Source organism: Periplaneta americana, chromosome 1 (assembly GCF_040183065.1).
Source record: "Periplaneta americana isolate PAMFEO1 chromosome 1, P.americana_PAMFEO1_priV1, whole genome shotgun sequence".
Classification (NCBI taxonomy): Eukaryota; Metazoa; Arthropoda; class Insecta; order Blattodea; family Blattidae; genus Periplaneta; species Periplaneta americana.
The window spans coordinates 141,886,449-141,903,110 of NC_091117.1; the positions used below are offsets into that span (position 1 = coordinate 141,886,449).

At 34.1% G+C, this 16,662-nt stretch overlaps 1 protein-coding gene across 1 annotated transcript; it reads left to right on the forward strand.

Annotated features, from left to right (window-relative positions):
- Positions 1-253: 253 nt before the first annotated feature.
- LOC138690927 (gustatory and odorant receptor 24-like) lies at positions 254-14,486 on the forward strand. The gene is made up of 5 exons (XM_069812898.1): positions 254-557; positions 4,823-5,082; positions 9,919-10,176; positions 12,904-13,179; positions 14,430-14,486. Exons 1-5 carry the CDS (start codon positions 254-256, stop codon positions 14,484-14,486), a joined length of 1,155 nt encoding a protein of 384 aa, XP_069668999.1.
- Positions 14,487-16,662: the final 2,176 nt, after the last annotated feature.

Below are 16,662 nucleotides of genomic sequence, written 5' to 3' on the forward strand. Positions count from 1 at the left end.
TGAACGAACCTAGTGTATGTTCTGTGTTCATATGCAGTGAATGTAGCGGTTTTGTAGCTTTCATCATGGATAATAACAGGCTACTAACTATAAAAGTATCTAAGGCAAAGAATTGTGTAGAAAATAGGAAACTACGGCAGCAAGGGAAGCCATACACAGCTGCTAAGGGAGAGGGTTTGTAAAGCATGGGTCCTGATGAGATGCAGGACATTGCAAGGTCGGCCAGAATTAAAAACCATTCAAAGTGATTTCAATGAAATCTGAAGACTTCTTGGATGTGGCTTCAGAAGCTGATAGGGCTCTAAATACGTTAACATTGCGCATTACTCAAGTATCATGGATTCGAGTTGCTTGTGATCATCAAACATTGGTCCTTACCAGGAATAACTTGAGTGATTCTGAACAGTGGAAGACATGTCAGGTTGTAAGAAGAGGTCGAACACTGCAGTCTGTTACAAATCTGGAGAAGAACTCTTCAAAGGCAGAGAAGGAGAAATACCTTCTGGCAATGCTAGATTTCATGGACACTAAGTACCATGGTTTTTATAAGGACCTGTGCAAGTAAGAAAAAGAAACAGTTTCTCATGCTTACAAATGAAATTGTCAGTGTTATACCTTTTAATATTCACAAATCACTCGAATTTTTGTACCGTTTTCCTATTTAACTATTTTGTGCCATAGAAATAGACAAATAAGGTTAAATTTATTTCATACAGTGTTCACATCTAAATTTACATTAATCATTAACATTATAAAAATACATAACATTTGTCGGAATACATTAATTAAAATACAGTTAAGGATACAATACAATGGACGAAGTCGGTAGTCTAATAGTACGAAAAGAACTAAAAATTTCAAACTTAAGTTATGTAATCTCTCAAAATAAACTTAAATTACCTGATCTTACAAAATAAACTAACTGGAAAATATATGTACCTAAGAATAACAACTAGAACACTTCAAGAACTTGTGGCCCACCAACAGGGGCGGCTCGTGCCTATGAGCTGGTAATTGGTAAGAGATAAAAGAAGAACCATCTGCAAGAAAAGGACATGAAAGCTCTTCATGAGATTTAAATGCTACCTTGAGGGAATCTGTGACTGCATTCTCACAAAAGTAAAATATCATTTGTAAAATATCAGCTGTCATTTTTGCGAAACGAAATCTTTTTTTATTGAAAACCAAGAAGAACTAAGGTTACATGCTGACAAATAATTTTTGTGATGTTTTCACAGTGTTTGACAAAAAAGCGTTAAAGACTGATTTGTACATTTTCTACTGTCGGCCCGAATTGTCTCAAAATGGTGTCATTTGGCTGTCTGAAAACATTTAATTTTCTTATTTATTTTCGACTCGGCACATCCATGTTTATAGAAACAACAAAAACGTTGAAAATATTAGTGACGATGCTGATGACTACCTGTGAAATCGAGAGGTGGTTTTGAACTTCAAAATAAAATTGGTAAAAATGACATGTAAGAAATTCTATAGTAGAAACAGTCTAACAGTTTTAGGAATGTTATCTATTGAGATCATGGTAAAATATATTCCAGGTTTCAACAAGAAAGTGGTGGAGAATTTCGTTAGTGAGAAGCACCGAAGGATGTAGTTCCACTAAATATAAGTAAAGTGCCCTCAAAGGATCGGTTCAGATATTGAGAAATCATTTGTATGGGAGTGATAATGGAAATTTCAAGTTACAGTATCTTAACCGATGGCTATTGATTGGTTTAGATATCACTGCCAATACATCCGTACTATTATTTTTCTCGCGGTATACGGCATTCAAATCATTCTAACTTATCTGATGATATTCCCCCCCCCCCCTTTCTTAACTGTAATTGAGCACAAATGCTACTTAGGTGTAAATTTTTCTGACATTTTGTATATTCGATTCCCTAACAGTTTCAAATGTATATCATTTTACCTTTTAGGTGTGTTTCCAAATTATATGTAATACGCTTTTTCAAATCTGGCAACTTTGTCATAAGGGAAGCTAAATTATTTATTATTTATTTATACAGAGTTGGCGATTTACTTAGCTGTATAAAAATTTGTCACTGTTCCTAGTTTGTTTTCATTTCTATGTTTGAACTCTCCCAGAATAAAATCCACGAGCAGTCACTGCCCACAAACCTAGTGGGAAGAGAAATGTGGCTCGATCGAAAAGATGAAGAAGAGACGATTTCTATATCTTGTGAGTGAAAGGGACCGGGGGATTCAATCCATGATGATAATGATGAATAAGTATGCTTTTTAAATGTGTTAAATCTATCTTCATTTTGAAAGTAAATCTGTATTACGAATTATATACCTTTGTGATTGAAACGTCACAGTTTTATGTTGCCCTTTTCTCCCCTTTTTTAATATAAATGCCTAATTTGGAAAATAAATACTTTTTTGCCTTTATTTGATTATTTATCTATTATTTACAAATATTAATTTATTATTAAAAATTGCCTGCAGGTATATTTTAATTTATTTCTATAACCGCTACAATGAAAGTAACTTCACCGAATGTATATTATTGTCTTTCAGTCAGTTCATATTCTCTTTGCAATAATGAGTGGTGCCGTGCAAAAAGGATAAAAGTGTTTATTTAACAAGGCAACAACGAGTGCGGGTCTAACGTTATTTTTTACGGTTATTTTTCTTTTAGTTTTCATTGCGACGTTGTTGCAGCTAGCTAAGTATTTCATATCGCAACATATCAGTACAACCAAACACAAAAATGCACTTTCCAAGGCTACCGGGAAGAAGATTTCTTTGCTTCCAACAGTAATGGCAACATCGAGTCGAAGATCTCAATTTGCATTCAACTTATGTAAAGCTTTTCTTGCTGCTGAAATCCCTTTGTGGAAAGTGGAAGGTTGTGGACCTAGTGCAAGGTTTTTGTAATTGCCTTTTATTGCCCATTTTAGCTATTTATAATGCCTTTTTGTCTTCCTATTTTAATGATTCATAATGCCTAAACTTTTGGTCTGTGGTAATTAGGATTATAAAATATATACCCTACTGTAAAATATGAGAATTCAATAAAACAATATTTAGAATGAATGTTTAACAATGTGTTCTCAAAATTGACAATAAAATGCTGACCCAAACGTAAGGAGACAAAGACAACTTAGAGTAAATAGAAGATGACGTGAGTAACGCTATTTCCAGTCTTAATAGAAGTCTTCACCTATATAAAGAGTTTCTATAATTTTAAATGCATGTTTTATTCTTCATGTAGCATAATTGAGGACATCACCCGAATAACGGCGTATACCCTTATACGCCCGTTTTACGACGATCAAGGAATTAGTTGAATGCGTATAGTGCACTGTAGCAAATTTTCGTAAGTCTAGCTTTAATACGTAACACAGGACACAATGTTACGTTTTTACGTTACAGCGGCGGTCACATGCTGTTATAAGCAGTACTATAGTAAGCTAGTATTCGATGTTTAGGCCTACTTCAGCTTGTCATTTGCAGCAGTGAATCATGACCGAAAATGTGGGAAAAAAGGAAGTTTGTGAACAAAACTAAATGGAAAACCGAAGAAAGGAAAATGAATAGAAACAGTGGCAAATCATACACAACTTGTACAGGCCAGGAAATGGAAAAGAAGTCATTTACACCGGTAAGAAGATGATGTATGAAAATATGTACACATGAAATTTCCAAGGACGATCAACTCTCTATTTTCAAATGCTTTTGGGACGTGGGTTCGGAATTAGACGAATATCATTTTATTACTTCTTGCCTTGAAAGAGTGAATCTAAAAACTAAGAAACATCAATCATTCAAGAATAGGGATAATTTGTGGAAATATAGTGTTTTCTATAATGGGGATAAAAAAAGTAATGTGTCGAAACTGTCTATTGAGTCTATTGCAAATTTCAGAGAAAAGATTAACAACAATTCAGAATAAACTGGTTTCAGTAACATCTTGAATGATAAAAGGGGTACACACTTAAATCGACTTATACAAACATGATACAAATGTATAAACAACTGCAATACGTTTAGCTTCAATCTCATACTCGGCATCATTTGTTCCCTTGAACATTTGGAAGACGGCAATGGAAGTGTCGCAGCTGAAACATTGGAGTCCAACACAAATGAATCGAGTGCCTTTGGAATCCTCCAAAGCAAAGAACTTAAGAGAACTGTTACAGTTTTTAGATGAAGATGTCCAAATTTGACTGAACTCAATTCTGAATAAAGCCGGAACATCATCACACAATGGTGAAGATGACTCTAGCAACAATAGATGATGAACAAAGAAGAAAAATACATATAAGAAGAAAACCATAAACTGAAAATGTAGGCCTAATGTTATTTTGTAGGCCTACTTGTGTAATTATTCAATATTTTTATTTAATATGTTATAGTAAATGTATATTTTATTGTGTTGAATTTATTTTATTTTACTTTTTACGACAAAATCATTAATAAAGTACGAGATGTTCTCATGCATAATTAATTTTCATGCAAAGTTAGACACCTAGAACATCAGAATAATTAAAAACAGTACTAAAACATATTGTCGCCGGAAAATGGGCGTATACAGATTTCCATATTATATTTATTTACTAATAGGAGAACATACTGTACTATTTGCTGTTATGTTTCAATAATTTTGTTTTAAATATCCTCGAAACTATTTAAAAGTAATGAAAAACTTTTTAGACACAACTATGATGAACCTGACAACTTACAAACATTGAAATCAGTTTATATCAGAACTGCATTTTGCTGTATACGCCCTTATTCGGGTGACGTCCTCAATTTGTTGACATAATGAAGAATTTAACGTAATACAATCTTACAGTTTCAGGTCACATGAGCTTTCGTTTCCTGTCGCCAGAAACGCTGTACTCCATAGCTGTCATAGGATTTCTGATAGTTGCGTCTGTGTACACAGAAATTGACAGATTTAAGAAGTGGAAAAACCCTACGAAGTCTTTTTCACTCGACATTGTAGAGTACGCTGCCAGAATATTTATTGCTTCTCTAATTCTCGTGCCAATTAATCAGTGGCCAGAGATTAAGAAAAAAATTAGGTTTATTAACAGCTGGGCATCTCTTCAAGTAAGTCTGTCTATAGAATAGTCTGATCAAATATTTATGTCTTAGTAGCCTTATAATACGTATTTCTACAATCAGCTGTCAATGTTGTGTCGTTCATGTTCTGAATATGACAAAAGGAGGTTGCGCTTTGAATCTTGTATCAAATTGTTAGATTATAGTGCATCTAGGTAATAGATCTAGCCATTAACACAAATAAGGTCCAATGCAAATAGTCCAATGAGCTAAAAGAACCAACAGAAATTGTCCAGACAAGAAAATGTCCTTGAATATAAAGTCCACAAAGAATTAGTCCAACGTACGAGATGGTCCAATACTTATATGATCCAAAGTATTAAATGGTCCAATGCTTATATGGTCCAGATAAACATATTGCTCAGTTAAGTTATGTCCCAACACAAAAAAAGGTTCTATAGAAATATAGTCCAATAGAAATAAGGTACAAGCTGACAAAAAGTCCAACGGAGAAGTCATTGAGTTTTAATCTGAACAAGTGTAAGTTTTCATTGTTGTAATGTTACCAGGTAACTGTACTGTAATTTCAAAATTCTCATGAAGTGAGCTCTAAAGGAATTTCGGACAAATTGAATATGGCAGAAATAATACTGACGCAAAAAGATAAGCCTATGTTTCTGTACAGATAAAATTTATACTACTATCACTTAGAAAACTGAAACAGAACGTCAAAATATTAGAAGTATTATAACAGAAAAGTCTGCAATGCAAGATGTGTTACAAATTCATATCTGCTTTTGATTCTTCCTTATTTAGTGGTTAAGAATAATTAAATATCTTGTTTTGATACATTTATCATTGTCACTGAGCAATTTGTGTTTGGACTCTGGAAATTCGGAATTTTAAATTAAGTGGGCTTATTTTTATGGAAATTATGAAAAAAAAGGACTTTTCAGCTCGTTGGATCTTCTGTAAAGTGGAAATTTTGTGTATTGGACCTTTTGGAAAGTGGACATTTTGTGTATTGGACCTTTTGGGGAGTGGACATTTTATGTATTGAACCTTTAAGGAAGTGGACATTTTAGAGACCAGGACGTTACCATCAACTGGACTTCATTTCAGTGTGGACGAATTAAAATTGGACATTGTCTCTGATAATCGATCTAGCGGATAGATTATAAAAACTGATCTCATTAAAGCAGGGCCTGATTTATGCAGGAGATTATTGTGCTTCTGTTCAGGGCTTCAAGATTCTGGGAGCCTCAAAATCCAAGAACGAGCTTTTTTAAATGAATTATGCAAATAAAAAATAGACAACAAATCTGCCAACTAAAAATCAGAATTGAGGTAATAAGTAATTACCTAATGAATTATTATGTTAGGAAACGCATCAAAGTAACTTTATTGTTGTAAATTTAGAGTCATAAGATGATTGCAGCGTTTAATGTGTTCAACTTGTAAAAGTTGACCACCTTGTACAGTTTATTCAAATTGTAACAGTAGTCCCATTTAAATAATTAATAATGAATTCAGTAACAAAAATCAACATGATGTCAGATTTCATTGTACTGAGTGTCAAACCAAATGTCTAGTACTTGTGTTCATTGCAGCGTATCTATTTTTAGTTGTTCATAATTAAAAACGAAATTCCCAAGCCAATTTGAGATAGCAGCCAATAAAAGAAACGGAAAGCTATTGAAATTCAACAGGAAAAACAACGCCGATCATTGAACAAGTAAGTTCGTTCATATGTTACTAGCAGTAACTCTTTCACTCACAGAGAGCTCAAGTTTCAAAAAGTTAAGAATGTTTTAACACAGACTAATGAAGATTTTAGCATACAGAGAAAACAATCCTCCACAGCTACTAAAGTGTGGATAGTCAAGGTATTTTTTTGTATAAGACTAAGGTAGAATGTATGAAAAATGGACATTCCTTTCAAACTCTTGAATTACTGCACTAGAGGAAACAAGAAATATTACTGATACTACAACCAATGCAATCGGATCTGATCTATCTTGTGGTCACACATAATCACTGATACCTGATAGGACCACTTTATTTTTAATCCTTCTCCTGAAAATAGAGCATTAATAAAAACCTCTGTGAAATAAATATATGGTGAAAGAAGATGTTTGACAATTTAAATAAAATAAGGTAGGCCTAGTTATCATATATGAAAAGAGAAAGAAAATTAAGATCCGGGCCTTTGAAATTGTAAATCAGGCTCTGCATGAAAGTAACAAGTATTTCATCATTAAATATTTCGTATAGTTAGCGACAGCCAAATTCATGTCACCAATGTAATTCCAACTTAAAATTTTATTTTCTTGGGCTCTCATTCACAAGCCAACAGTAATGAAGGGGTACCTATATTATGTACCTTTAAGATGAATTTTCTATTCTATTCCCAAGATATATTTTAGTGCCAAGAAATTAGATAGCTAACTTCAATTGGACTAATTCTTTCGTCTTATTTGGAGTTATGCAATTAATTTTCCACAAATACCTTTAATATAACTTTGCTTAGGCCTATGTCTTGGTTCCTAGCACTACTTTGCTATTTTACAAACGTCAGTAATTATAATTAACAGAAATGTGAAAATGCCTTAGTCATTTACACTGAGATTATAGCTGTCACTTGTCTCGCTTATAATTAATCATAAGAAATATTCCTTTGAAAATACAGGGTCCTCCATACATGAAACCAGTACTGCGCGCCGGAGCTCTGCATGCATTTCACCTCAGTCTGTTGTGAGCTAATGAAGGAATTACTCATTCGAGCGTAATAGAGCAAGCTATTGTGTTTTTTTCTATTTGTTTGAAAACATTGAAAGGACTGTTTATTTGTACGTGGTGTAGAGTAGTGTAGTGTAGTGAAGTGTGTGTTTGCTAATTGTTTGAGAACATAAAGAGATTATTCATTCGTGCATAATGTAGTGCACGCTAAGAATATTGTCTTCTTTTATAGTTATTAGAGAATGATGTAGGCCTACAACATACTGCAGAAGGTTCTTTTGTAGTTCTAAATCAGTCATGTCAAAGCAAGCGCATTTTTCTGACCTTGACGTCGTGCGCGGGCATCAAGCGCTAAGTATGTAAAGAGGAAGGGTTGTGTATATGAATAAGCAGCCTGTTGGATTAAGAAAACAGTAGTGCACAAGCTTCAAACGGAACGTGAAATTTTATGCCGTCATTTTTATATGGCTTCTTTCCGTTCGATATTATCTATATTGTCTGTAAAACAAAAAAGTATTAATACCAATTTCTTAATATTGCAGTTGTGTTTTAAATGTTAATAACATAATAAAGAGTTAAGAAGGAATATTCACATAAATTCCATAGTAGTACAATTATACTGTACTAAATGGATGAAACACATCATTCATAAAGAAAGTGATATCCCAAAGAAAGAGATTGAGTATGACATGATAAGTTGGAATTGATATTGATGGTACCTTTAGCCTTATAAAAGTAATCAATAAACTAATCAAAACAATATTACAGTACAAAGCAAAGTTACCTCGGTGCTGTATATGTTTTTAGTGTCACTAATATTCCATAACAAAACTCTTATCGCATTATGCTTTTAACATGATATTGTTGAGCAACTTCCTATCATCAGAATATTAAATTATTTTCTCGAAATGTGCTGAAGCTATAGAGCTGACATTTTTACAACACATGGGCACGTATCTTTTGCTTATGATGTAATAGTAGTTGCTTTGTTAATCCATTTCCTTACAAACAATTTCCATGCGAATATTTTCAAAATTTTCAATACACTATCTTCAGTAATACGTATTTACGATATATTAGATTTACGAAAACATTCTGTAAGGCTACTAAATAAATAGGTCCATGTCTGAAAATTTCACTTTTGTATAAAAAGAAGTTGAGAAAATATTTCTTTTGAATAAAAAAATCAAACTTGTGAAAAATGAGCATTAAAATTAAAACTTACATTCTTATAATGCACTTATAGTTCTCAGACAAAATTAAAAATTATCATGGATAATTTCTCTCCCTTTATCTATTGAATCAGTGCTGGCCATCCCTGAATATAGCTTGATCAAGTGGCATATACTACCTCTTTCGTCTCTCCTGAGCCCTAAAGCGCGCGCTTGCTCCTATGGGCATCAATTGACATGACTGTTCTAAGTTGTGAAAGAGTGGAAGAAAATATCCAGGTCATTTAGAATATTTCACAAGAACAGATTAATTGAGTATTTCAGAATAATATATTGAAGCAGAAAGAGACACGATGAACCGCCTGTTTCTGGCAAGAAAAAGTACTGATTAGCCTAACTTTGTAACTGTCCTGATTTTGCGTACCGTAACTTAAAATATTGTTGCAATGAAGCTGATACCGAAATGTGTTTAACAGCATTTCTTGCATTAGACCTACTCTAGTTTTTTCTTTTTACCAGAAAGAAGGTTGCTACTTGTTGTCTCAATTGAAAAGTCGGGAAGGAACAGATCCCTATATAACTTAAAAGAGATCGTGAAACATTTCACACGTATTTGGTGTAATAAATCAATAAGTGCACTTTCAAATTTGGAGTTTGTACCTGTTGTCTAAATATAACGCGCTGCGCTGAAAATGCACGAGGCAGTAGGTTGAGACCTACCAAGTAAACAATTTCCATTCCTTCCGGAGGTTACAGGAGCTGATTGTTATTTTCAGATACGAGTTCCCAACCAATATCTATACTTGTTACTTTCATTTACGAGTTCCGAACCAATCGTGTACTAATACTCCCAGATTTGCAGTCCCAATGGAAGGAATTAAACAGTTCAGGAGAGTAAGAAAGTAATGATTTTTCTGGGTAATTGCTTGGTGTAAGTAAACAAGTGTTATAATTATACGTTACTATTTTTCAGGTTGAATTTCGGCTGGTAACTGGCAGGAATCTCTTCCTTGCTCTACGCCGGAAGTTACTCATCGTGCTTGGCATCATCGCACCAATATTAACTTATTTCCTCACGGAAGGTTACTTAATGAATCTGATAATGCACTGGTGGGAGCTTTTCATATTTGGGTTCGCATTTGCTTCCACTTTTCTACTGCCAGTTGCCTGGATATTCACTTGCTCGGGTATCATTAAAATTGCGAGGGAACTAGGAGACGAAATCGAAGAAGTAAGTGGAATTATCTTTCTCTTTATGTAATTATAATCATCATGAATTTTCGAATATGGGGCTCTTCAAGTCCATTATATTTTCATTCTTATGTGGATTTTGAATGAACGCTAGAGCAGACTCCAAGGTCGTATGGTTAGCTACTGTTTAGAAGAGTGATTAAAAACTAGGGCAACCTATGACGTCGAAGTGCATTTCACCTCTTGCAGCATAGGTGTAGAGCTCATTAAGAAGGTAATTCTGTGTTAATAAAATGTGAAACTATAAAAATATGATTTCACATAATCAAAATAAGCATAATTACATTAATTTCCTATTTTAGGAAATTTATAATATGTTTCTTAATAGTTGCGTATTAGAGTTCCTTTAGACGAGGCCACTTTTAGAAGCGCTGCTAACGCGCTGCCGCTTGTGAATAATGTATTTAAATGGAGGCCTTCAGACACAGCCACAGCCACAGAATCAGTAGCGCTGCAGACGCTCTGAGTGGTTGGTTTCGCCGCTGGTGAGGGCCACTAAAAGTGGCGCTTCTTGTCGTGATACATAGAATTAAATGGTAGGTTTCAGATGGGACCATAGCCAGGCCACTATTTTAGTGGCGCGTGAGTAGCGCTTTCGTGGCGCTGCTAACGGACGACTGTTGGGCCACCAATTCCCTACATATACACCGTCACGACAGTATACAGGCTGTTACGACAGAATAATGTAGAATGACGATAATAATAATAATAATAATAATAATAATAATAATAATAATAATAATAATAATACTAATAATATAACCATAGGCTAGACAACTAAATAGCTGGACTAATACGAATTACGGATATATTATTTATTTAGTAAAATCTCCTTTATTTCATGTTAAAATAAACTAACGCGTCTAAAATAATGTAAATAAATTAACAAAGACATGAAAAAAATTAGTTGATCTCAGGTTCGAACCTGAGTTCAATTACACCATGATTTTTGACTTTACCATTACGCTACAGACACCTATTGTAGTATAGCCTATTTGTTGAATTACGTGATATGAATGGTTTCATAGGCATTAGAGGTGGACAGCTTCAAATAGGCCTACTTGGGGTGTACTATAAGCAGTAACATGGGCTGCAGCCAGGAAGTCAAAAGGAAGATAGCAATGGCAAAGAAAGCTTTTAATAGAAAAAGGAGAATCTTCTGCGGACCTCTGGAAAAATAACTGAGGAAGAGACTAGTAAAGTGGTTTATGTCGAGTGTAGCATTGTATGGGGCAGAAACATGGACATTACGACGCAGTGAAGAGAAACGAATCGATGCATTTGAAATGTGGATATGGAGAAGGATGGAGCATATGAAGTGGACAGACAGAATAAGAAATGAAGTTGTGTTGGAAAGAGTGGATGAAGAAAGAATGATGCTAAAGCTGATCAGAAAGAGAAAAAGGAATTGGCTGGGTCACTAGCTGAGAAGAAACTGCCTACTGAAGGATGCACTGGAAGGAATGGTGAACAAGAGAAAAGTTCGAGGCATAAGAAGATATCAGATGATAGACGACATTAAGACATGGATCATATGATGAGACAAAGAGGAAGGCAGACAATAAGAAAGACTGGAGAATGCTGAGTTTGCAGTGAATGATCTGCCCTTGGGTAGAACAGTATGAATGAATGAAACAAATTATGGTTTATTTAACGACGCTCGCAACTGCAGAGGTTATATCAGCGTTGCCGATGTGCCGGAATTTTGTCCGCAGTTGTTTTACACGCCTGTAAATCTACTTACTAGAGCCTGTCGCCATCGACATGGGTCGGGATCGAACTCGCAACCTCAAGCATAGAAGGCCAGCGCTATACCGACTACGCTACCGAGGCCGACTGAATGAATGAATGGTTTCATGTTTGCTGCCTATTATATTTAATTTTTAATTCTTAAATATTAAAGAAAAATATGTTTTATGCCATATTGTCCCTCATTTGCGTAATTTTCAATTAATATTTTTTATCGTTCTGATGTAAATAATCAGACAAGGTATGGAACAGTCTATCTTTCCAAAACTAATGGATTAACCCAGACTCTTCTTCTATGTTTACATCTATTCTTTGCTCGTCTGAGCAAAGTTACCAAAAAGTGTATCTCCTTCTACGTCAGTGTTCACTGGAAGACTGAAAAATTATCTACAAAAATTTAGTGTAATAAGCAGCGCGTTCGCAGCGCCACTAAGGTGCCACTGAAGTGGCCTCGTCTGAAGGGAACCTTAAGTGCATTAACGTATCATGTTAAGTTACATTATTTTGACTTGAATAATTAACTTAATTGCACCTTAAAGTGTGATGCATTAAATAGCCTACATCTTGATAAATAATACGAAAATTAATTATGTAAGGTGTATATATTGAATCACATGTAACTGAGGTGCAGGGAACAGATTTGTGTATCACGATATAATAGAGTTGGAAAAATATTACTTTTATTTTCTATACGAGTATTTTTCCGTATTTTAGAGTTCACTGTAATAATTTTCGATACATTTTCCATATTTAAATATAAAAGTAAATATGGCCCATATTAAGGCTAATTAAAAATGATGAAATTCCATTAATTACTTGACATAGAATTTAAATTTACTGCTCTTTAATTAAATTATCGTCACAGTAAAAATTATGATAAAAAACTTCACTTTGATCGCTGGTGATCGAAGTATGAAACCGTGAATTTTGTCTAGTATTTACTTGTCTGATATGTCAGCGCGTTTCAGATAAGGTTATAATAGACCCTAACAAGATCTGCCAGTACAAGAAGCTGTGGCTCCGTCTGAAACAGCTGACGCAAGACCTCGGCAGCAGCTCGGGGTACACGTACGGAGGGCAGGCCTTGCTCCATTTCACGCTCAACGTGCTGATGATATTCGCCTTCTTGGTTGAGTTGTGCGAAAACTTCAACTACTGCTACTTGACTTCGGGTTTGCTCTTTCAGGCCATCATCCTGTTGGAATGCGACGCGGCGGAGAAAGCCACCCAAGAGGTTCGTACCTCACCGTCAATTATATACAGTATATATATTTTTTATTATCCAATTTAATAAACACTATTTCATCTTGAGGTATATTAGGGTTATAGTTGGCATCAAAATACATATTTTATAACCAAAAAAAAAACTATAGTAAAATTATAATATAAAATTGTGGTCACAGTTACAATTCACATGAATTGTGTAGAAGAATGCACCTTAATGAAAGAATGGATCCTGTTAAATATTAATGAGATGTTTGAGGAATAATAAATGCAAAAGATATACAAGAATGTCTAACCGTTTCAGAGTAAATGCACGACCTTAAAAAGATAAACAATAGTACATTAATATAACAAAGTTTGACTTTCACTTTCAAATTAATATTTAATTCATGAAGAATGGAACAGTTAAGAATAATAAAAGGATATTACAAGCAATGATTTACGGTTACAAGTTAAATACGTGATTCAGGAACAAGTACAATGATTAAAATAATAACACAAGTAATGACTTACAACTAACGAATAACGAAATTCTTGAAGGGCAATATATAATAGTAGAGGCAATACAAAAGATTTAAAAACAAATGTAAACAATAAAGGAATAGTAGAAAAATTGGCTTAAAATTACAAGTTAAACACATTCTTTTTAAAGCAATCCGTCAATTATATTCAGTTGCATGCGGAAAAGTACGTACACTCACGGTAACATAAAGTGGCTGGCCATGTCTTAGAACTGAGCTCCAAACGGTAGGGGGTTGATTGAAAACAGGTTTTGGTTGGCACACACAGTATAATTTTGTAGTATGTCAGAAGACGACAGCATTATCTAGACTAAAAGATTCGTTTACAGTTGGTCAACCTACACATTCGATTTCCCGTGAATGTCGTTGTTAGAAGTGCGACAGGAGCTATTTGTTTATTTTCGTCATTGGTAAGTAAATATTTAGGTTCTTGTTTCTTATGTGATAACAATGCAAGTGTTATACTGACATTGACATTGACCTCGCTGGAAGACTCTGTGTGAAGAAACTTTATTGTAGTTTGTAATGTCTCTAAATTGAACCTCTTATTGAACTAAATTTTGCAAGCTGCCGCATATACTATTAACAGAGCTAGTAATTTGTGAACCATTAAATTGTGTGAGCTTGGACTATATACTACCTCTACTGAATGAATAGTAGCACCGCAGCTCTAAAGGTCAACAAACCAGCACAAGAAACATGTTCAGTCTGGTGGTACCCAAACTTGTCTTTGTGCCAGTGGTACATGGCCAAAGGGCAAGGAACACCATCAATAAGAAATATAAAAAGACACTAATTATCAATTTAGCATATTCGTAATTCAAAACTAAAATAATATAAGCTTAAGTATAGAAGTAACAAACCAATACATAATGATATGTCTCTAGACTTGTTATAATACTTAATAATGTACTTTTTCAATTTATCAAAAGAAATCATTCTTCTATGTTAAAAGAAAACTATTTGTATGCGGAAAATGTTTGTTCTGCGTCACAAGATGTCACTAGAGCAATATAAAATAAGATACAATAGTATTTCTTACTGTATCATCAAATGAAAAATAGCTTTGTGAATGTAATAGTGCATCTCGTAAGTGGCACATCACATTAAACTCATAATTATTTTCAAGGACACTTTTCATACTTGCTTTAATAACTATGGGACTTTGATTGGTATATATACTGAACAATAGTATTCTTTCAGATATCTCACGGCTTCACTCATTTCCACAATTTTTGACTGTAGCAGAATGAGTGTTATAGGCCATTCAATTGTTTGAAGGGTTATTTCAACATACTAACATTATACACAATATATCTTTGCTGTATTTCCATGTAAAGAGAGGCGTTCCGTGTGTTTTTTCATAGCATAATGTCCCTGAACTGCTTGATATTCGTTTTATAGATTAAATGTCTACATCACATAATTTCCATTAAAATATTTCTCGATTTGTTATGGTTACCAGCAAATTCTTGAAGTATTGCGATTGGAAGATTTAACTTCTGTCACATTGAAAACCCCGAGAGTTGTTTATATGAACAGAGTATAGTATGCTAGTGCAATAGATCTATATGCCTGGCTGCACTCAACCTGAAAGCAATGTTTTGATATCAAGTTCCTAAGACTGGGTTACCAGTGATTATTAATATTAATATATCCGACTATTTTCACGTTTGTTCGCAGGTGAGCTCAAAATTTTTAGAACGTCTTCAGACAATTACAGATAACCTGACAGGTGGAAAGTTTGAAGAAAAATACGAGGTAAACATAATGTATTGTACTTCATAGACTGCATAGTAATATCCATGGATGGGCAACTCGTGCTCACAAAGTGCTAAAAAATCTTGAAAGAGAGGAAGATAGACGGAGCCAGCAGCAGCAGTTACAAGTTGTTTGTAGTTTCGCTGCAAAAGCAGTTCACTGCCGCCGTGAGCTCTGGCGGCTCATGCAGGTGGTCGTAATATCTACTTCATGACTTGAATTTCAGAGTGATGCATGGTACAATAATTATAGTAATTTTAGACAGGCTGCAAAGAACATATAACAAAATTATATTATTTCCTAGCTTTGTAAATTGGTTTAGTATTGGAAACACAAACTGAATATAACCTTTTCAAGATACAACAAATATAGCTGCAACACTTATTTATTATTACACTGTTTGTTAATATTTCTTATCTGAAACGCAGAACTCGAGAATTTACAAGTCTTTATACATTGGAGAGTATTTCTCTGTTCTCAGAAAGGTAATAGTCTGTATTCGCAAGCAATCACAAATACAAGGAACTAATTTTTACATGTCACAGCAGATGAAATAAACTTACTTCTAAGCTCTTTATGTACATTGAGAGCTCTTACACTTCTTTCTTGTATTAAACTCTGACTCAAACACCTACAGTATATATGGAGGTAAATAGTATATTTGGAAATTCTGACTTAGGCAGCATTACGAACAGTTCGATTCCTGATTTCGTTGGAATCTGAGTGGTGTGCTGATCTGTAGATTTATCAATTCAAGGTATAAACTTTCAGGATCTTTTATCGGCTGTAAGACAAAAGGATTTCAGAAAAATCTCGATTCCTTGTCAATTGTCACTTTCTCCAAACTTACCAATGAATTCTGTTCTAGGTCTTGAAGTAGGGTCTTATATTTGATAAGAAGATTCCCTTATCATTCTTCAAGATAATGTATAGTCAAAGAAAGTGAAGTCGCTGTGTTCTACATGATACTGTCACATTTAAAATTTATCCATAAATGCCATTAACTAGTCGATCATATATCGTGTAATTCTGTAACTCGCATGCACAACGTGCTAACGATATTTGATATCAGTCTCACCTTTTTGATATCCCATTTTTACCTTTAGCTGTTCTAAAGCAGATCTAGACAGTATTTCTTTACTAAAACCTTCACTGTATTTATTTGTAACATAAAATGTCACGTGTAAGAAATGTAATAGAACATAATACAA

What these genes read in the sequence shown, in the direction of transcription:
- LOC138690927 (XM_069812898.1), top strand. Translation starts at nt 254, where the DNA reads ATGAAATCTGAAGACTTCTTGGATGTGGCTTCAGAAGCTGATAGGGCT. An exon ending in TGGTTTTTATAAGGACCTGT is followed by an intron (nt 558 to 4,822) that starts GCAAGTAAGAAA and finishes ACAATCTTACAG; the next exon opens with TTTCAGGTCACATGAGCTTT. An exon ending in ACAGCTGGGCATCTCTTCAA is followed by an intron (nt 5,083 to 9,918) that starts GTAAGTCTGTCT and finishes ACTATTTTTCAG; the next exon opens with GTTGAATTTCGGCTGGTAAC.